The sequence below is a fragment of the Nerophis ophidion genome, linkage group LG19 (genome assembly GCF_033978795.1).
Source record: "Nerophis ophidion isolate RoL-2023_Sa linkage group LG19, RoL_Noph_v1.0, whole genome shotgun sequence".
NCBI classification, from domain to species: domain Eukaryota; kingdom Metazoa; phylum Chordata; class Actinopteri; order Syngnathiformes; family Syngnathidae; genus Nerophis; species Nerophis ophidion.
Genome location: NC_084629.1, coordinates 24954332 through 24977265, shown reverse-complemented (window position 1 = coordinate 24977265; position 22934 = coordinate 24954332). Strand labels below are relative to the sequence as shown.

Here is a 22934-nt window from a genome sequence, read left to right as displayed (position 1 = left end):
TTATTCCACACATCCAACTAACACTTTTCCAAGTTCCAAGCCAAATTGCGTTTTTCCTGAAAATTCAAACCATTCCAACGTCCAAACTATTCTTACATTCATACTACATTCTGTCAGCATTTCAGTTCAACTTCAGCATTGGAGCATTCCCACGCAAGTCCTTCAGGAATTGCCTCGTCTAGTTTACTATGTCAGTCCCTGCAGGATTTTGCTGGCTTTCTTCCTGATTGTTGCGGCCTAAATAGCCTAAATAGCCGGAAGCTTTTTTTCAGAAAGCAGCGGCAAAGGTTTTTGGATTTTTGTGATTTTTTGACTTTGTTATCAGTGTTTAAAGAGTTCCTTGTAACCTTAACCTCAAAAAGCACAGGAAAACACACCCTGCACTGCTCTTTAACTCGTTTTATTGCACACAGACTTCAAAGTAGACATTAGATGGCGGTAAAAGCACAAACTCAGAGCTCATTGTCAAATTACTGTTCGGTTTTATTTAATTATAACTAATATTAGTGAGGGAAAAATACAGAAAGAACCACCTGTTACGTCTTCGAGGACGCATGGCTGCAATTTTTGTGTTCCTTAGCGACGCAGGAAGCAAGCGGGAGCAGCGTGAAGGAAGGATGAAGTTATTTTAATGTATTTCAAGCAATATCAAAAAATACAAACTGAGGACGCTAACCAGCTTGGAGCTAAGCAAAACCAAAATGTCACCAAGGGTGAAAAAAACGAGGAAGGCTAGACTGTACAAAGGACACCTAATGCGAGGAGAGCAAAACAGGAGAAACGTAACTGTTGTCTATAGCAAACATTGACCCAGCAACTATTGCTGGGTGACAGCACACTATAAAGGGAGGTGATGAACCAAAACACCTGGTGGGAACACTAATTGCAAAACTAAGACAGGTGAGGAGAATTAGTGCCCATGGAAACCGACAGTAAACAGGGGAAGAGGGTGCACCCAGGAAACAGACTAACATAGAAAAACTACCAAACATAAATCATGCCATGACCGGGGTAACGGGTCATGACACCACCACCAAAGTTCCTCATTGCCCATTTATTTCAGTTCCAACACGTTCACCCCTGCACATGAATAGCATTTGTGAACTGTTGAGAGCCATCTATAGTCCACATTATTGACAATGAGAGACTGTCGTCACACTTCAACATCTCGAACATGTAAACGCTGCCTCTTTGCGAGGTCAGCCTTGCAAACGAAAACATGTTCTTGATTGTCTATCTTTAAATCAGGGGTTGGCAACCTTTACCACTCAAAGAGCCATTTTGACCCGTTTCACAAAATAAATTAAATAATGAGAGCCGCAACCATTCTCGCCAATATCTGCTGATGGTCAACCAGATAACAATAATAAGGGCGTGCTATGAAGCCATTGCCTTTGACGCCTTCTACAACATGTACATACAGCTTGCCAGCCTAGTCACATATTGTATGTGGCTTCCGTTGATACACGTACACGACTGCAAGGCGTATAGTCAACAGCCATACAGGTTACACTGAAGGTTGTGATCTAAACAACTTTAATATTCTTACTAATATGCACCACACTGTGAATCCACACCAAACAAGAATGACAAACACATTTCGGGAGAACATCTCCACAGTGACACAACATAAACGCAACATAAAAATTACCCAGAATCCCATGCATCCATGACTCTTCCAAGCTATATTATACACCCGGCTAGCACCAACCCCCCCAGCAGAGCTACATCAGAGTGGCTAAAGAGCCGCGAGTTGCCGACCCCTGCTCTAAATAAATAAAGGTCAGATCAATACATGTAAACCAGGGAGTGAATGTTTACATACTACATTACCCAGAAGGCTTAGTGCTGTAGACAGAAACGGGAAATAGGTCTGATCTATGGGGGATGATGACAATTGTTCCGTTTGGTCAATAAAGAGTTGATATATAGACACACAACAAAGTTTCGACTAGACGGTTGATGCGTGCGTTTCAGCGTCACTTGGAAACAATTTTGATGGGCGATAATGATGTCCATCGGACAAAGTGTGCAGGGAAGACAAAGTTACGAGGTCGCGGATAATTTGCCGAAATCAATAGATTTTGCATCAATTGGCGTTCATGCGACATCGCAAATTCCTAGAGGGGCTGATCATGGCAATTGTTTCATTTATTTTGATGATGATGTAATTCAATAAATCAATTTACAATTGATAAAACGTGTTTTAAACCTAAGGTTCTTTAATTTCAACACATTTATTTAAACAGAGGCTTTTATTTAAAAAGCTTGTTAGCGCGCTAATAACTTTTGTAGCCAGTTTTGCCGCTGTGTACCCCAGAGTTGTATAACTCAATTTGGACATATGCTATCTGTTGGCATGGTAACTTTTTATTTATTTATTTTTTACCAGTTTTGCCACTGTACACCTCATCATATAACTTGTTAATTGATGTTTGGTAACCTTTAGCATGGTAACTTATTTTTGCCAATTTGCCTCCATGCATCTCAGAGTCAAATAACTTGGTGCTTGAGACATGCTAACTGTTAACATGCTACCATGTTAACTATAGCACGCTAACTTTAATTTACAAGCAATTTCCCACAAAATTGCATATTCTGATTGATAGAAAATGTCATTTTAGAATATTACCTTTTTGTTCAAACTCCTACAAAATGCTGTTGCTAATGTGTTAGCATACTAACTTCTTTTAGCCAGTTTTGCTGCTGTACTTCCCAAAGTCATATAATTCGGTTTGAACATATGCTAACTGTTAGCATGCTAACTATTTTTGCCAATTTTGCCGCCGTACTCCTCATATCCATATAACTTGTTACTTCACATTTGTTAACTGTTTACCACAAATTGATTTACGTGGACCCCGACTTAAAAAAGTTGAAAAACGTATTCAGGTGTTACCATACAGTGTTCAATTGTACAGAATATGTACTGTACTATCTACTAATAAAGTTTCAATCAATCAATCAATCAATCAATCAATCAAAAACTGTGAGCATGCTAACTTTCTTTGGGGGGGTGGGCCTCGTTTGCCGCTGCGCACCTCACAGTCAAATAACTTGTTGCTAAAGACATGCTAAGTGTTAGCATTTTAGCATGTCAATCTTAACTTTTTTAGCCAATTTTTCAGCCGTGCAACTCAGTCATAAAAATTGGTAAGTGACACGTTAATCATTTCCGCGGCATACAGCAATAATGCGCAAACTCTCACAAAATTGCAATTTTCTAGTTAACAAAAAATTTCATTTTACAAACATACCTTTTTGTTAAAAAATGTGACAAAATGTTGTTGCTAACAGACTCCTTTTTAAAAAGTTTGTTAGCATGCTAACTTTTTTAGCCAATTTTTCCGCTGTACACAGAGTCATATAACTTGGTAAGTGACAAATGCCAACCGTTTCCTCTCACAAAATTGCATAATCTAAAAAAAATCATTTTAAAATAATACCTTTTTGTTTAAATTCCTACAAATTGTTGTTGCTAATAGACACCTTTTTAACGAGTTTGTTAGCATGCGAACTTTTTTAGCTAATTTTGCTGCCGTACACCTCAGAGTCCAATAATGCCATTTAGACATAACCTAACTGTTAGCATGCTAACTTTTTTTTTTTGTCAATTTTGCCGCTGTGCAACTCAGACTCACATAACTTGTAACTTGACATTTATTAACTGTTAGTATGCTAACTTTTTGGGCCAATTTTCCGTTGTGCACTTCAGTGCTTGAGACATGCTAACTGTTAGCATGCTAACTAGTTAACATTAGCACGCCATCTTTTTTAGCCAATTTTTCAGCAACACAATTTAGAGTCATATAACTTGGTAAGTGACACATGCCAACTGTTTCCTCTCACAAAATCGCATATTCTAAAAAATGTAATTTTAGAATATTTACCTTTTTGTTTAAACTCCGACAAAACCTTTTTGCTAATAGACTCCTTTTTAAAGTTTGTTAACATGCTAACTTTTTTAGCCAACTTTGCTGCCGTACACGTCAGAGTCATATAATGCCGTTTAGACATATGCTAACTGTTAGCATGCTTCTTGTTTTGTTTTTTTGCCAATTTTGCCATTGTACACCTCAGAGTCACATAACTTGTAACTTGACATTTATTAACTGTTAGCACGCTAACTTTTTTGGGCATATTTGCCATTGTGCACCTCAGAGACAAATAACTTGGTGCTTGAGACATGCTAACTGTTAGCATGCTCACATGTTAACATTACACACGCCAACGTTTTTAGCCAATTTTTCAGCCGCCCAACTCAGTCATATAACTTGGTAAGTGACACATGCCAACCGTTTCCTCTCACAAAATTGCATATTCTAAAAAATGTCATTTTAGAATATTACCTTTTAAGGCCTACTGAAATGAGATTGTATTATTTAAACGGGGATAGCAGGGCCATTCTAGGTGTCATACTTGATCATTTCGTGATATTGCCTTCTTTTTGCTGAAAAGATTTAGTAGAGAACATCGATGATAAAGTTTGCAACTTTTGGTGCTGATAAAAAAGCCTTGCCTTTACCGGAAGTCGCAGAAGATGACGTCACAAGGGTGAGGGCTCCTCATGTCCTCACATTGTTTTTAATGTGAGCCTCCAGCAGCAACAGCTATTCGGACCGAGAAAACGACAATTCCCCCATTAATTTGAGCGAGGATGAAAGATTCGTGGATGATGATGTTGATAGCGAAGGACTAGAAAAAAAAAAAAAAAGGCGATTGCATTGGGACAGATTCAGATGTTTTTAGACATTTACTCGGATAATTCTGGGAAATCCCTTATCTTTCTATTGTGTTGCTAGTGTTTTAGTGAGATTAAATAGTACCTGATGGTCGGAGGGGTGTGTCCACGGGTGTGTTGACGCCAGAGTCTCTGAGGGAAGTCACGGCAGCTGCATGGACGGCGCGTTCTCAGCTGATATCCGGTAAGAGCCGACTTCTTACCACAATTTTCTCACCGAAACCTGCCGGTTGACAAGTGGTCGGGAACCATGTTTGCTTGACCGCTCTGATCCATAGTAAAGCTTCACCTCCGGGAATTTTAAACAAGGAAACACCATGTTTGTGTGGCTTAAGGATAAAAGCTTCCCAACTCCATCTTTCTACTTTGACTTCTCCAATATTAATTGAACAAATTGCAAAAGATTCAGCAACACAGATGTCCAAAATACTGTGTAATTAGCCGCAAATGGTGCTGCGCTAATATTTCCCCTGTAACCCGGGACATCACGCGCACGCGTCATCATTCCGTGACGTTTTCAACAAGAAACTCCGCGGGGAATTTAAAATTGTAATTTAGTAAACTAAAAAGGCCGTATTGGCATGTGTTGCAATGTTAATATTTCATCATTGATGTGTAAACTATCAGACTGCGTGGTCGGTAGTAGTGGGTTTCAGTAGGCCTTTAAACTCCTACAAAATGTTGTTGCTAATAGGCTCCTTTTTAAAGAGTTTGTTAGCATGCTAACTATTTCGGAGAATTTTGTTGCCATACACCCATCCATTTGTTACCGCTTATTCCCTCTTTTGGGGTCGCGGGGGGCTCTGGCGCCTATCTCAGCTACAATCGGGCGGAAGGCGGGGTACACACTAGACACCTCAGAGTTAAATAATGCCGTTTAGACATATGCTAACTGTTAGCATGCTAACTTTTTGAGCCAATTTTGCTGCCGTACAAGTCAGAGTCATATCATGCAGTTTGGACATATGCTAACTGTTAGCATGCTAACTTTTTGAGCCAATTTTGCTGCCGTACAACTCAGAGTCATAGCATGCAGTTTGGACTTATGCTAACTGTTAGCAACAATTGTGGTTTGTCTGGCCCAGAGTCTGTCCAGGAACACAGCCATCGAGGTGGCCAGCACCGTCAAGGCTCTGTACAACGAGACTGAATCGCTTCTGCTGGGCCGCGTCTCTCTGGTGAGTCATCAAGGCTTTCTTTACCTCTCCCGCATCCACCAATGAATGTGCGGCGTGCAACGAGGACAACTTTCCCCGTAGCAACTGGACCCACCGGAGGAGGAGGAGCTGTCCGCCTCGCTGCAGAGTCTGGAGCTGGCACTGGGCAAGCTGGGAGAGATCCAGTGGCTCTACCACATCCTGCAGCCCAACGACGAGGAGGTGAGCACCACTGGCGAGTTTCTGCATGCGAGGCGCGGCTTCCACGTTGCGAGTGGGCGGGGTGAGCTAAAGGAAAGGCTATAGGTTGACTGTGCTTGTGCACCAGGACCCCTCTCTGGGTTACGGCAAGAGGAACAGTCGCGGTGGCGTCTTTCGCATAGTGCCCAAGTTCAAGAAGGAGAAGGCGGCCAAGAAGATCAGCCCTCAGTCAGGTGAGGCCACGCCCACTTCCTACAGCAGCCCCTTTGGTGGAAGACGTCTTCTGTCCCTCACGGTGAAAAAACACTGGACAAAAGTATTGGGACACGTGGCAGGAAGTGAAATGTTGTATTATGTAACACCTCAGACTCATACTCTTCGGTACTTGACACATGCTTACTGTTAGCATGCTATCATTAGCATACTGACCTTTTAGCTATTTTTCCAGCCGAACACCTCAGACTCAAAAAACGTGGTACTTAACACATGCTAACTGTTTGCATGCAGTAAACTACAAACCCCAATCTCAACATGTATCAACCTACTCAGTGGCCTAGTGGTTAGAGTGTCCGCCCTGAGATCGGTAGGTTGTGAGTTCAAACCCCGGCCAAGTCATACCAGAGACTATAAAAATGGGACCCATTACCTCCCTGCTTGGCACTTAGCATCAAGTGTTGGAATTGGTAGTTAAAACACCAAAAATGATTCTAAGGTGCGGCTCCGCTGCTGCTCACTGCTCCCCTCACCTCCCAGGGGGTGATCAAGGGGATGGGTCAAATGCAGAGAATAATTTCGCTACACCAGGAGTGTGTGTGACAATTATTGGTGCTTTAACTTTAACTTGTATCAAGACATTACTGTCATAACAACATTGAACCAACAGGCTGTGCTCTCCTAGCACAAAGTGATCGATACATACTTGAAGGAATAATGACAACAGGAAGTGAACCCGTGTGACGTTGCATAATTTAAAAGTGAAGCACCACAAAACCTGTTCTTTCTATATCATTAAAAGAACACTAAAACATTTACAAATTAAAAGGGAAGAAAATAAACATATCTAAACAGTCTAATAAAAATTATATGGCTATTAAGAAGCCAGAACAATATTTAATGTTTCTTCTGCCAAGGAAGTATTTTGTGTTTCTATGTGTTTTATTTTTTAAATTAAACCTGGTTTAAAGAAATTAAGTGTGTGTATATAATTTGAAGGAAAAATACTATAACGTGATTAGAGATGTGTTTCAAATTTGATACTTTTCCGTCGGTACTACCAGGTTGTCGGTCGGTTACATATTTTGATACCTTTGTTGCACGTGACTTCACGTCCGGTTGCAGACCAAACTCAGACTCACATAAACAATCAGTCTGAGTAATGTTGCAACGTTAATGTGAGGACTGTGTGGCATAACAATGACGGATTTGTCGGCAAGAACGCAGCAAAAGGTAAGAAATAACGATTTAATAAACTCAAAACAGGCTACAACAAAAACACTGGTGGTAATAGAAAAAGGCAAACAAATGGCGCTAGCATGGAGGCTAGAAATAACAAACGTATCACAAACACTTGGCACGAAGGCACAAAGAGAGAAAGCAAAACGACTAGCATGAAAGCTAGGAATAAAATAGAGCTTAGCGGGAGAGCTAGCAAGTAATAGAATCAATAGCAGTCGTCACTAGTTGCGTATAAGAAAATTAGGATCCCAGGCAGAACTAACAAAAGGGGCAAGCTTAAATAAAGTGTGCGGGAACCAAGAGTAGCAGGTGGAAATAATATGAAACCATGGTGACAGACTAAACAGAAAATAAGGAGGTCAAACTACCGAAAGTGATATAAAAATGGAACAAAGCAACAATATGTGAAGATCCAAGCAGCGGATCGCAACAGTTAAACTCCAATAAATCAAGTATACTTGGTCTCCACTCTTCCAAAATGCACAAACTTGGATTTGTCAAACACTAACTACTGTCAGCATTAGCGATTTTACATGGCGATTTTAACACCCCAACATTTGGTAATGAAAAGTACAACTAAGATGAATGTTACAATCAAACAGCTGGTGTGTCATAAGCACAATGCTTACAGTGTAAACACGTTGTAGGACGCAACATAACACATTCAGCTACTTCCTAGATAGACAACATGGCATTCACAGTACTGCCATCTAATGTCTTGGAAGTGTAACTACATCACAAATGAGACAAATGTAATAATAAAACAATATATGACAACTGGACAACATTAAATCAGCTCATTTTTAAATGTTACATTAAAAAAACACAATTTCATTATTAAACAATTGGTACCCTTGAGTTCCAGTATCGATTCCCATGGCACTGTATCGGTTCAAATGGGTGTAGTACCAATCCCTAATTCGTGATGTAAAATTATCTACAGTGGGATAAATATATTTGTCCATATCGCACAGCACTACCCAACTATTAGTATTGAGGATTTGGCAAAAGCAGGTATTAATTCTTGTGAGCATGCAGAAAAACTTGTGGACATGTGACTAGAAAAGACACACACACTAACGTTAGCTCACCTCGTTGCTGCAGTATTGACTCTCGGCTCAGTTTCTCCCGGCGCCCTCAGTCTCCTCTTGGATAAAAGTGTCTGGAGAAGTAAACGCAGGAGAATCCCGTGAGCCGCACATCCTTGTCGTGTTCATTGCGGCTGTCGTTACTCTGGAGCTGTGCTGCTCTGAAAAGCTACCTTGTGGCATCCCATGTTTTTGTGTTATTACCTGCTCGCCAGGAGGATTAGCCTTTGCTGGCTAATAGGCTAATGTTAGCGTGAGAGATGAGGGACCTATTGTCCTTTTGTGTGCTTGGAGCACATTTTGGTCTATGAAGGACATGTAAGAGCGCAGACCAAAGTGACTCCAACACCCACACAAACTCAGGGTTAGTTTTTTTGTACTTTTGTGGTCATAAAGCAACTAGGAAATCAGAAATTAGCTCAGCAAGATGAGCTCTGCTATATTTCTGCCTCCCTCATCCTTTTCCCTCCTCCGGTTGCCTGCATGCTCTTGGAAGTGACCCCCTTCTTTTAGAGGGACCGCCATCCTTTCCTTCCTGCCAGCTGCCGCCTCTCTTGCTCTACTTTTTTTAAATTTCCTCTCTTGCATCCTCCAATGATTTACCACATATGCACCCCAATGTGTGTGTGTGACATATCAAGTTGTGTACGTGTGTGTGTGTGTGTGTGTAGTGGAGAGATGGGGCACAGAGGAGGTGAGCGTCTGGCTGGAGCAGCTGAGTCTGGGAGAGTACCGGGACACTTTCATCCGACACGACATCCAAGGCTCGGAGCTGCTGCACCTGGAGAGGAGGGACCTAAAGGTACACACACACACACACACACACACTCTCTCTCTCTGTCCTCCTGGTGTGTCTCTTGAATGACGCTGTCCTTTGGCTGCACTGCATTGCTCTGCTTGGCTTGTTTCTGTCCTGACTGTCTGCTTCGTGGGTGTAGTTGAGGGAGGAGGTCCAAATGGTCTCGACCGGTCCAAACAGGACTAGACTCGGAAGGTAGCAGTGCGAGGGTCTAGTTCCATCTTGGCTCCTGATGCAGGTTGTGTGTACGCTTGAATACTGTGGCGTCTACGAACACATCCTCACTCTTTTGAAATGTTATTGCTTTATGAGATACTGTACTTGTGTGAACTGACAAATTGTTACTTTAAACAATGCAGTATTGTTCAATTAATAACAGCTATGACCAGTATTCTGAATACGGCTTATAAAATGTAATTTGCTTCTTACTTTACCAAAAATAGGTTGGTTTTTTTTACTAACAAGGGAATGTAAAAAAACTTAAAATATCTGGCAATTGCAGTTGAGACGTTTCATGAGAGCTGCGTGCGTGTGTGTGCGTGCCTGTTTCAAATGATGTGAGCAAGAGCTCGCTTCGAGTAGAATTTTGGCTTAGTTGATTGATTGAAAATTGTATTAGTAGATTGCAGAGTACAGTACATATTCCATACAATTGACCACTAAATGGCAACACTTGAATAAGTTTTTCAACTTGTAAATCAATTCATGGTCTGTGTCTCTTAACGGGCAGCACGGTGGTACAGGGGTTAGTGCATGTGCCTCACAATACGAAGGTCCTGGGTTCAATCCTGGGCTCGGGATCTTTCTGTGTGGAGTTTGCATGTTCTCCCTGTGACTGTGTGGGTTCCTCTGGGTACTCTGGCTTCCTACCACCTCCAAAGACATTCACCTGGGGATAGGTTGATTGGCAACACCAAATGCCCCGGGTGTGTGAATGTTGTCTGTCTATCTGTGTTGGCCCTGCGATGAGGTGGCGACTTGTCCAAGGTGTACCCTGCCTACCGCCCGAATGCAGCACCCCCAGCAACCCAGAAAGGGACAAGCGGTAGAAAATGGATGGATGGATGTTTTTGTTAGCTTGGCAGCGGCAGTTTGTCGGCATTAACGGCAGCTCTGTTGAATCTTTTTACTGAATTGTGTCTGGTTGAATGTGCTCCCATGGCTGTCATATCTTAACTTGTCCACCAAGGGGGCATTGTAGGGTGGCAAGCTTGTCACATCAATCATTGAGTTGTTATTCGTTATTCCCTTGTAGTAGTAGTAGTATAAGTGTGTGTGTGTGTGTGTGTGTGTGTGTGTGTGTGTGTGTGTGTGTGTGTGTGTGTGTACTTAGCCTACATGTTATGTTGTCTGCTGTGTGTTGCCTATTTCTATTTGATATCAAGTTAATTTTTCAAAACTACATCAAACATATCGGTAACAGCATTTTAGCGTACATAAAAGTAATTATTTAAATTACTCGTTACCAGTAAAAGTTTATTATGTATTACGAACACCGCTTATTACGTATGTTTAGCTTGTGTGATATTGTATGCTTAGCTGTTATGTAGCTGCTTGTTCCTAGTAGCCTATAGCCTACCATGTTCACTGGCTGCCCAGCTTTACACAAGTAAACACAATGCAGGACTGCTTGTATCAGAGCCATTTTACAAACAAGTTGATTCAAACTGTTTTTTTATTTGCTGATATCGGAACAACCCCAGACATCAATATTGGATTAGGGCACCCATACTAAAATGATTGTCTTTGTATTTAGGGTTGTACAAAGGTCGCAGCTTTACATTATTTCCCATCAATGTTGATTTTGTAGACTAATAATTTTCGTCTTCGCTATCATCAACAACCTATTTTCCCCTGACGAAAAAGAGATGACTAATCAAAACAAATGTACATTGGCCAAGACGATGACAACTTAACATTTTTTTTGCTACCAAAAAAGTGAAAAAATGAAGGAAAAACAAGGAGGGAAAAATTATTAATTGACATTTTAGTCAGCAAATAAAAACGAGATGAAAATGTTGACAGAAACAAAATCCCATTATATTAAGTGTCTTGTAGATAGGTTAGAATAAGTTGGGGATATATCCAGTCACAGCGTACATATGAAAGAGTGGGTGGGATTCAGTTACAAAGAGGGCCAATCAAATGTTTTTTCAAGTGAGATGAGGAAGTTGGATTTCTCACTGCGAAAACAAAAATGTATGGATTTAACATGTTCTACATCATAATATGGGAGAAAGTGAAGAGAACATGTTTTATTTTTGACGCTATGATGCCATCAGCAGGCGATTCATGGTGGCATTTACACAACTGTAAGTTAAAGCTAATTCTACTGTATTACTTCTTTACAAAAATATGATTACCGTATTTTTCTGACTATAAGTCGCAGTTTTTTTCAGAAGTTTGCCCAGGGGTGTGACTTATACTTAGGAGCGACTTATGTGTGAAATTATTAACACATTACCGTAAAATATAAAATAATATTATTTAGCTCATTCACGTAAGAGACTAGTCGTATAGGATTTCATAGAATTTATCGATTAGGAGTGACAGAATGTTTGGTAAACGTATAGCATGTTCTATATGTTATAGTTATTTGAATGACTCTTACCATAATATGTTACGTTAACATACCAGGCACCTTCTCAGTTGGTTATTTATGCGTCATATAACGTACACTTATTCAGCCTGTTGTTCACTATTCTTTATTTATTTTAAATTGCCTTTCAAATGTCTATTCTTGGTGTTGGGTTTTATCAGATAAATTTCCCCCAAAAATGCGACTTATACTCCAGTGCGACGTATATATGTTTTTTTCCTTCTTTATTATGCATTTTCGGCAGGTGCGACTTATACCCCGAAAAATATGGTAGTCTATTTTGTGGACTATAGGGCGCACCGGATAGAAGTTGCACCCAGTAAATTATTGGGGGAAAACATTATTTTTTCCATAATTTAGCCGCATAAGCGGAAGATATATATATATACATTGCAAAAGGAGTTATTTATACAGAAAGATAAATGTATATTCACATACCTTAATTGTTTCCAAACTGTGTCTGTAACACGGCAGTAAAACGGCTGATCAAACAAAACAGCAGTCGTCTTCATGGACCCAATCTCCAATCAGCTAAACATACTCAATAACTCCACGGTGTCGTTTTGGTGAATTTACTGAGGAATTTGTGAAACTGAAACAATACAAAAAGAATGCCTTTGTAAGTTAATAAGATACTCGCAAATGTGTTCAAATATTAGCTACTGCTAACAATGCTAGCATCATTACATTACAATAGCACTTACAAATATCACACATGAGACAGTTTAGTAAATAAGAATTGGTTTAGTTATGTTGTAAACCTTACAAACGTTGCTTGGAGCGATGAAGAATCCATATGAGTAGAAACGCTATGGACGGCGAGAAGACTGAATGGTACTCAGGTTCGAAAAAAAACAAAACACTAGTAGAAGGACACTGCAGCACCTGCAGTGAGCGAACTCGTCCAAAAGATGGCGCCTTAGCACAAACAAAGTAGCTTATCTGTTTGTTTGTTTTACTTTTATTTTCTGGTTTCAGCGAAGACAAATACATAAATTAGCAGCACCATTTTATTAGGGCACAAAGTGTAGGAAAAAAGTAGCTGCTTATAGTCTAGATTTACGTTAAGTAATTTTCACATGCACAGGAAAAAGAGGAAGTGGATGCAGTGTTTCCTATTTATTAATTTATTCATTTGAGGCAAACATTTATTAAGAAATAAAAAGCTCCCGTCACCACCATCAGCTGCCATGTAAAAAATATACAAATAATGTAAAAAAAAAAAAAAAAAAGCAACTTTTAAAGATACTTGTGTAAAAAGAAGTTATACAACCCAAAAATCATAGAAACAACAAAATCTACCTTTGTTACCTTTGGTGAGTCATTTTTTTTTAATAGTCTGCTGGACTTGTATATAGCCGGGGTGTCCAAAGTGAGGCCTGCAGCTTGTTTTTTATTGGCCCTGCTCAGTTCGTGAAAATTTAAATAATTCATTATTATCTAAATGGTCTTAGTAATGCTGTCAAATGATCTATTTTTAAAATCAGATTAATTACACTTTTGAATTTGGATTAATCATGAATATAATCACAAGTATTACTAAAAGTATAAACTCACTTACATGATGTCAATTACCGGTGACTTTAAAAAATGCAATTCATTAAAAAAACACCCCAATACTTAGTCACAGGCAAATGAGCAAAAATACATTGTGTGATTAATCTCCGTATGTGCATGATTATTGCAATATATTTTGTGATTAATCAAATTATTTTTGACAGCCTAAGTTATTAGTTGACTCTAAATTTCTGTCACCCACACAACGAAACTAATGTAGGTAGGTAGGTATGGTCTTTATTGTCATTGCAACAAGTACAACGAAACTTTGTTTTCAGCACAAATGTGGATGTTTTGTTCAGATAATTAGTCGGTAGTGTCTAAATTTTTTCCACTGAGGGCCACACACTGAAAAATCAAAGCATGCAGGGGCCATTTTGATATTTTTCATTTTCAAAACCATTACAATATATAGATTATTTTTTAACGTTAAAGGGTCCTCTTAAGTTTGGTCCAGGCGACCTAAAAGGGTCTCAGTCATTAAAAAGGTTAAAATAAGTCTTATAATATATATTTTTTTATTATTCAATGCTTGAATCTCTACATCAACATCAGATCTATCTGTTAATATAAAGTTTTGTTTATGTTTCCTGCCCTTTTTGTCAAAGAAAACACTTTTTTTATTGCAAAAACACAAAAAAAGCAATATTTTACAATAAAATAATTGTTTAAGTGGAATATTTGATGGGAAGTAATTGGAGTCTTAAATGGGAAAATAATTCATGACACTATTGATTTAAATTAATTCATTTTTGAGCAAATACAATTAAACAGAAGAAAACAATACAATTATTAGGATCCAAAAGGGCCCCACTCATAAAAGTGTTAAAAATACTTTTAACGCTTAAATCTCTAGATGCACTTCAGATCCCCCAAAAATATTTCGAAGTCGAATATTTGATGTGAAGTCATTGGAGCCTTTAAAAAGGTCAAAAGTTCATAACATTGATTTTTCGATTCATTATTATTTAGTTTTAAGTAAATAAAAAAACTGCCTGCAAGGCAGCTTTGTGTAATTACAGTCAACATTGCCAATTGTTATTTCACTTATTTGCTCTTTTTTTCCCACTTTTCTGTATATTTTTAATCAATTTTTAATAGCATTTTTACAGTGTGTCGTGAGCCTTTTAAAACAAATAGCTGTGGGCGGCAAATGGCCCCTGGGTTGACTTTCAAAACCTCTGGCTTAGCATATATTGGTGTAGATTTGTTTGCGTTAATCATCCTTAATGTCCAAAATGTGTGAAAGTGTTCCTTGCATCCTTCCATTTTACTGGAACAAGTTAGGACACCCCTGAGGCATTTTGTTAGAATAGTTATTGTAGAAAATCCAAAACCATTTAAGTTGGCATGTTGTGTAAATGGTAAATGAAAACAGAATACTATGATTTGCTAATCCTTTTCAACTTATATTCAATTGAATAGACTGGAAAGACAAGATATTTAATGTTCAAACTGGAAAACATTGTTGTTATTTGCAAATATTAGCTTATTTTGGAATTTGATCCCTGCAACATGTTCTAACTGAGAAACTGATTTTTTTTTGCAAATAATCATTAAGTTTAAAATTTATGTCAGCAACACTTTGCAAAATTGTTGTCACAGAGGCATTTTTACCACTGTGTTACATGGCCTTTCCTTTTAACAACACTTAGTAAAGGTTTGGAAACTGAGGAGACCAATTTTTGAAGCTTTTGTGGTGGAATTCTTTGCCATTCTTGCCTGATGTACAGCTTAAGTTGTTCAACAGTCCGGGGTCTCGGTTGTGGTATTTTAGGCTTCATAATGCGTCACACATTTTCAATGGGAGACAGGTCTGGACTACAGGCAGGCCAGTCTAGTACCCAGTCTTTTACTATGAAGCCACGCTGTTGTAACACGTGGCTTGGCATTGTCTTGCTGAAATAAGCAGGGGCGTCCATGATAACTTTGCTTGGATGGCAAAATATGTTGCCCCAAAACCTGTTTGTACCTTTCAGCATTAATGTTGCCTTCACAGATGTGTAAATTACCCATGCCTTGGGCACTAATACACCCCCCATACCATCACAGAGGCTGGCTTTTGAACTTTGTGCCTATAACAATCTGGATGTTTCTTTTCCTCTTTGTTCCGGAGGACACGACATCCACAGTTTCCAAAAACAATTTCAAATGTGGACTCGTCAGACCACGGAATACTCTTCCACTTTGCATCAGTCCATCTTAGATGAGCTCGGGCCCAGCAAAGCTGGCGGCGTTTCTGGGTGTTGTTGATAAATGGCTTTCACTTTTTCATAGTAGAGTTTTAACTTGAACTTACAGATTTAGCGACCAACTGTAGTTACTGACAGTGGTTATCTGAAGTGTTCCTATGCCCATTCGGTGATATCCTTAACACAATGATGTTGTTTTTTTGATGCAGTACCGCCTGAGGGATCGAAAGTCATGGGCATGCTGCTTATGTGCAGTGATTTGTCCTTTTGGTGATATTACCAACCGTGGATTGTGAAATCCCTAAAATCCTTACAATAGCAGGTTGAGAAATGTTGTTCTTAAACCATTTGACGATTTGCTCACGCATTTGTTGACAAAGTGGTGACCCTCGCTCCATCCTTGTTTGTGAATGACTGAGCATTTTATGGAAGCTGCTTTTACACCCAATCATGGCACCCACCTGTTCCCAATTAGCCTGTTCACCTGTGGGATGTTCCAAATAAGTGTTTGATGAGCATTCCTCAACGTTCTCAGTCTTTTTTCCCAGCTTTTTTGAAACATGTTGCAGGCATCAAATTCCAAATGAGCTAGTATTTGCAAATAATAACAAAGTTTTCCAGTTCGAACATTAAGTTTTTTGTCTTTGCAGTCTTTTCAATTTAATATAGGTTGAAAATGATTTGCAAATCATTGTATTCTGTTTTTATTTACTATTTAGACAACGTGCCAACTTCACTGGTTTTGGGTTTTGTATTTCATTGCATTTCAGTATAATTATTTAGATGACAGTTATTTAATATAAAGTGCATTTGTACAAGTAACGGCCTCCTTGCCTTACCCTCATAATTGTTTGGTGCTCTCTGCAGTTAAGTATTTTGGAAATGTGGGATTTTGCTTCAATTCTATTTCGACCCGTGGTTATGTTGTGTCATTGGTTGTGTGTTTACTGTACTTACCACTGCAGTTTCATCTTTTGACCACTTAGTGGTGCTAATCCTGCAAATGCCTCCACCTAAAAGGGGAGTGAACAACATGTCAGTTGTTACAAGTACTTTTACCTGCAAATATTGTGTATTGTTGTGTTTCGTACAGAGGTGGGTAGTAACGCGCTACATTTACTCCGTTACATCTACTTGAGTAACTTTTGGGATAAATTATACTTCTAAGAGTAGTTTTTATGCAACATACATTTACTTTTACTTTAGTATATATATAAAGAAGAAACGCTACTTTTACTCCGCTCCATTTATTACTCGCTACTTTTTTTTTATCGATCTGTTAATGCACGTTTTGTTTGTTTTGATTTTGTCAGACACGCATTCAGAGTAGGAACTACGCATGCCTGCGTTTCACCAATCAAATGCAGTCACTGGTGACGTTGGACCAATCAAACAAAACCAGGCGGTCACGTGACCGTCACACGTCGAATCCGACCTAAAAAAGTTGAAAAACTTATTGGGGTGTTACCATTTAGTGGTCAATTGTGCAGAATATGTACTGTACTGTGCAATCTACTAATAAAAGTTTAAATCAATCAAAAGTGTAAAGGAAAAAAGACACTTTTTATTTCAACCGTACTTCCCGTCAAAAGCCTAAAGACTGATCGCACAGTTCCTGTCTTCACAATAAAAGCGCAGCTCCATCGCGCCTGCGCTAAGAAAATAAGAGTCTCCGAAAGCCAGCGCAAACAAGCGAGCAAGCTACGGAGTTTGCCCCCAATGTATTTCTTGTAAAGTGTATAAAAACGAATATGGAAGCTGGACAAATAAGATGCCAAAAACCAACGACTTTCATGGGGTATTAGACAGAAAAGAGGAACTTTTTTTCTCCTCCATTTGAAAATGTGGACATTATCAGCACTATACTGATTCCAATCAATGCAAGTCATCAGAATCAGGTAATACACCAACTTATATTCTTGTGTTCATGAAAGATAGGAATCTACATGTTAAACATGCATGTATATTCATTAAAACACCTTTAACATTTCAACAAAAACGGCAAAATAAAAAACTATAAATTATATACTGTATATGTATATATATTAGGGCTGGGCAACGATTACAAATTTTAATCGAAGTTAATCGCACTATTTCTCTGATTAATCGCAATTAACTGCATTGTATACGCAAAGCCCAATAATGAATTCAAAAGTAGTGTGTAGTGCACCTTTATTGGAATATTCCCCCACATGAACAAAAGCGCCAAAACATTTGTTGTGCAAACACAATTTAAATCAGTCCTTGTTAAACAGTAGCAGTTAAATAGCATATTTTATGAAAATCAACTCAAAAAATGTAAATACAAACATTTAAGCTTATTACTACCACTGCCAGGATATTTAAGTTATCCTGTTTGTTATGGAAAATAAATATAATCTACATACAAATCTCTGAGCCACAATCATAACATCTGAACAGGCAATTTCTGAGGTAACAGCAGAAACATTTTTTTTATCAGGGATCTTATGTTTAAAAAACCTATATTATAGGTAGTGGGCTGTTTTAGGGAATTTTTGATCAAATTATCCGTAGTAGCAATATTAATAATGTGTTTATTCTGCGTAGTGCACTTAAAATAATTATGACCATATCTAGGAATTGATATGATGGGAATTTTCCGATTGTTTGCTTGGTGCTTTGATAAACTGAACGCATATACATGGTACTATATTGTGATGTTATGAGCCAGGGGAAAAAATAACTACCCTACCCAGCATGCAACAGGAGTGACGAGCATGCGCGGTAGCCCAGTATAGGTTGTGTCGCCATGACGGCATCTTGTATGTTGTGATATGCACGCTCTGAAAGCAAACGTTAAGAACTCAGCCAACACGCCTCGTCTGCATTATTCATAAATAGACAGACAACAAACATACTCCGCTGCTTCACAGGCCGCTGGATGTAGCCGGCAAAGTATTCCCATGCTAGCTAGCCGGTCTAGCAAGCACGCGTCATTCAGTCCAATACCGCCCGATCTATCCACATCCAGAATTGTCTGGCGGTTGTAAGTGATCCCGGAGTGACCACGCTGTAAGCCAGCCATGAAATTTGCAGAATTGTCCGGTATTTTTGCCAAATGTTCCATCTTTACCAAGAGCCCCTCGACGCCGGGCGACGCCATCTTGTTAAGAAAAGGTGTTAACAAAATAAAAGCATGTAAACAACATACGCAAATGTGCGATAAAATAATTGTCGGCGTTATAGATTGATGAGTTAACTCATAATTAACGCATTAATTTGCCCACCCCTAATATATATATATATATATATATATATATATATATATATATATATATATATATATACATATATATATATATATACACATATATATGATATGTGTGTGTATGTATATATGAGGTAGATCACCTCGACTTGGTCATTTATTAAGTAATTGATTAACGTTGAAAAACTTATTGGGGTGTTAGCATTTACTGGTCAATTGTAGGGAATATGTACTGTACTGTGTAATCTACTAATACAAGTTTCAATCAATCAATCAATCAATAAATGCCTACTGAGCCTATGGTGCTGTTAAGTTATTGTAGCTCAATTTGCCTTTATTTTTTTTATTTTAATGTATTATTATTAAATATATATTATTGTTTTAGTTGCGCCCTGCGATGAGGTGCGACTTGTCCAGGGTGTACCCCGCCTTCCGCCCGATTGTAGCTGAGATAGGCGCCAGCGCCCCCCGCGACCCCGAAAGGGAATAAGCAGTAGAAAATGGATGGATGGATGTTTTAGTTGCTTAAGAGATATTCCTGGCTATGAATTTGCTCATTGCTATTTTTATGTTGTTGTGCATTATCTGTTGCCGTAATTATTAAAAGAACAGGTTACTCATCAGTTACTCAGTACTTGAGTAGTTTTTTCACAACATACTTTTTACTTTTACTCAAGTAAATATTTGGATGATTACTCCTTACTTTTACTTGAGTAATAAATCTCTAAAGTAACAGTACTCTTACTTGAGTACAATTTCTGGCTACTCTACCCACCTCTGTATACACACATATATATATATATATTGGGGCTGCAACTAACAATTAATTTGATAATCGATTAATCTGTGGATTATTACTTCGATTAATAATCGGATAAAAGAGACAAACTACATTTCTAACATTTCCAATACTTTATTTAAAAAAACAGCATACTGGCACAATGTCCTTTCGACTTGCCAAATAAAACAAGGCAAGTGTTACAAAAATGTTTTTTTTTTTTTTTTATAAAGTGCACCATTGTCCTGCACAATAGCAATAATTTTGCTTAGGGGAATTTCAAACCTGCCTACTACCTATTCCAACCATTCTGCAATGTTGGATGCTGAATGTCTTTCCTCTAGTGGCATGGTAGTAAGGGAGATTGACTTCATATTCGAGTCTCCAATGTAGTGGCATGTATTGCCAAGGTAGGCTACACTTGTCCAAACATCAGTAGTGAGAGCAATTTAACTCTGGGTGGGATTTATGTCGGTCTACACTGCATGGAATGTCTGCTAGTACTTCCTCTCCATTAGTTTTGGTAAAATGAGAGAGAAAGAACTCCTTGATTACATTTGTCATTAGGGCCCCACATTCACAGCCTAATAAAACCCAGGACAGCTGAGTGGTTAACACTGTTGACCATCAAGCAAGGAGAACTGGGTTCAAATCTCAGTAAGGACTCAGTGTTTCTTTTTCAGTAGTGAGACAGGTGCTCAATTAAATATGTCATTGGGCCCCGAAATCTCTCTTTAAGAAGACTAAGGATAGCTGAGTGGTTACAGTAGCTGGTTAATTAACTTATAGTTAAAAAGGTAAGTATGGGTAATAATAACAAGTAGTCTATAGTCCAAAAGTCTAAGGGTAACCTCGGGGGTTAGCTCCTCCTGTGTGCTGTGGCTAAAGTTGGTAAGTGTACAATCGGTAATTCCTGGCTGGGATGGGTGGGAATAGGAACATGAATAATTAATCATTGTGAGTGTTGACCAATCAGCTCTCCTCGGTCTGACCAACAAATAGTCAATTAGTTAATAAAAAAATAAAAAAAGTACCAATAAGTACAACAAATTGGAATAATTGAAGGGAGAAAAAATTTAAATTGGATAATGAAAAATAAAAAAAAAGATTGGATGAATAAAAAGAAGGATGGATAATATTAAAAACACTATTAAGAAAAGTTAATTGCATATCATTTATTAAAATTATGCTTGATCTTTTTTTCATCATCCAATTATTCATCATTTATATTTTTTATTATTCAATTGCAGCTAGTCAGGAGGATTCGTCCACCCATTTATTTTTCTTTTGTTTTTCATTATCAAATTAGAATTTTTTCTCTCTTCAATCATTCCAATTTGTTGTATTTATTTTGTTTTTTTTATTAACTAATTGTTGGTCAGACCGAGGAGAGCTGTTTGGTCAACACTAACACTGATTAATTATTCATGTTCCTATTCCCACCCATCCCAGCCAGGAATTACCGATGGTACACTTACCAACCTTAGCCTCAGCACACAGGAGGAGCTAACCCCCGAAATTACCCTTAGACTTTTGGACTATAGACTATTTATTATTATTATAACCCATACTTACATTTTTAACTATAAGTTAATTAACCAGCTACCACTTAGCTTTACTTTATGTGGGGGAGGTGATACAACCCCACATTGTCCGGCGTCCCCACTCCTGCATTCTTTGGTTTGGCAAGCCGATCGACCTGACTGGGATTGAACCCAGGACCCTTTAATTGGGAGCTAGCTGTTTAACCATTCAGCTATTCTCGGTCTTGTTATAGACAGATTTCGGGCCCCAATGACATATTCAATTGATAACCTGTCTCAGTAAACTATGATACAAAACAATAGCTTTCCTAGTTACCAATCAATGTGCCTGGGATTTGAACCCAGTGCCCTTTGATTGGGAGCTAGCAGCTTTAACCATTGAGCTATCCTTGGTCTTTTTTAAATAAGATTCCGGGCCCCAATGACATATTTAATCGCGAACCTGTCTCAGTGAGCTATAATATAAAACATTTACACTTGCTGCTGGAGTTTTCATAGTTACCAGTGAACCTGGCAGGGATTTGATCCTTGCACTCTTTGATTGTGAGCTAGCTACTGTAACCACTCAGCTATCCTTAGTCTTCTGAGAGGAAGATTTCGGGCCCCAATGACATATTCATTTGCGAATCTGTCTCAGTAAACAATGAGATAAAATATTTACTCTTGCCGCTGGAGCTTTCATAGTTACCAATGGACCTGGGTGGGATTTGAACCCAGACCCCTTTGATTTGTAGGTAGCTGCTTGAACTACTCAGCTACCCTTGTACTGGATACAGACAAATTTCGGGCCCCAATGACATATTTAATTGCGAACCTGTCTTGGTAATCTATGATATAAAATACTACCTCATCCGGCTGGAGCTTTCCTAGTTATGGATGGTCATGACTGAGATTTGAATCCTGTACCCTTTGATTGGGAGGTAGCTGCTTCCACTACTTAGCTATCCTTGGCCTACTGAAAGCGACATTTCAGGCCCCAATAACATATTTAATTGCGAACCGTTCACGGTAAACTATGATATAAAACTGTGACTGGAGATTTCCAAGTTACCGATGGATGGACCTGACCGATGAACTCCCTTCCCTTTGATTGGAAGATAGCTGCTTTAACCACTCGGCTTGAGAACCGGTTACACTAAACTACAATGATAGTGAAACAAAACACTTACTCTTTACCAGAGGTGGGTAGTAACGCGCTACATTTACTCCGTTACATTTACTTGAATAACTTCGTTACATTTACTTGAGTAACTTTTGGGATAAATTGTACTTCTACGAGTAGTTTTTATGCAGCATACTTTCACTTTTACTTGAGTATATTTATAGAGAAGAAACGCTACTTTTACTCCGTTCCATTTATCTACATTCAGCTCGTTACTCGCTACTTTTTTTAATCGATCTATTAATGTTTGTTTTCCATTTATCTACATTCAGCTCATTACTCGCTACTTTTTTTAATCGATCTATTAATGTTTGTTTTGGTTAATGACAGAGCTTCAAAGTAGAATCTACGCATGCCTGCGTTTCACCAATCACATGCAGTCACTAGTGACGTTGGACCAATCAAACAGAGCCAGGCGGTCACATGACCCAA

At 38.6% G+C, this 22934-nt stretch overlaps 1 protein-coding gene and 1 long non-coding RNA gene across 5 annotated transcripts in view; one reads left to right on the top strand and one right to left on the bottom strand.

Annotated features, from left to right (window-relative positions):
- dgkh (diacylglycerol kinase, eta) overlaps nucleotides 1-22934 on the top strand; it is a 156479-nt gene that overhangs the window by 131702 nt on the left and 1843 nt on the right. For all 4 annotated transcript variants that reach the window (XM_061879650.1, XM_061879649.1, XM_061879652.1 and 1 more), the window contains 4 exons: nucleotides 5827-5919; nucleotides 6001-6120; nucleotides 6227-6332; nucleotides 9314-9444. In XM_061879650.1, coding sequence (XP_061735634.1) covers nucleotides 5827-5919; nucleotides 6001-6120; nucleotides 6227-6332; nucleotides 9314-9444 — 450 coding nt within the window. The remainder of the gene's footprint in view (nucleotides 1-5826; nucleotides 5920-6000; nucleotides 6121-6226; nucleotides 6333-9313; nucleotides 9445-22934) is intronic.
- Nucleotides 12336-22934, bottom strand: part of LOC133538237 (uncharacterized) — a 40984-nt gene continuing 30385 nt past the window's right edge. Inside the window, exons 3-4 of the long non-coding RNA XR_009802952.1 lie at nucleotides 16747-16802; nucleotides 12336-12632 (exon numbers count right to left, since the gene is read on the bottom strand). This is a non-coding gene — a long non-coding RNA (uncharacterized LOC133538237). The remainder of the gene's footprint in view (nucleotides 12633-16746; nucleotides 16803-22934) is intronic.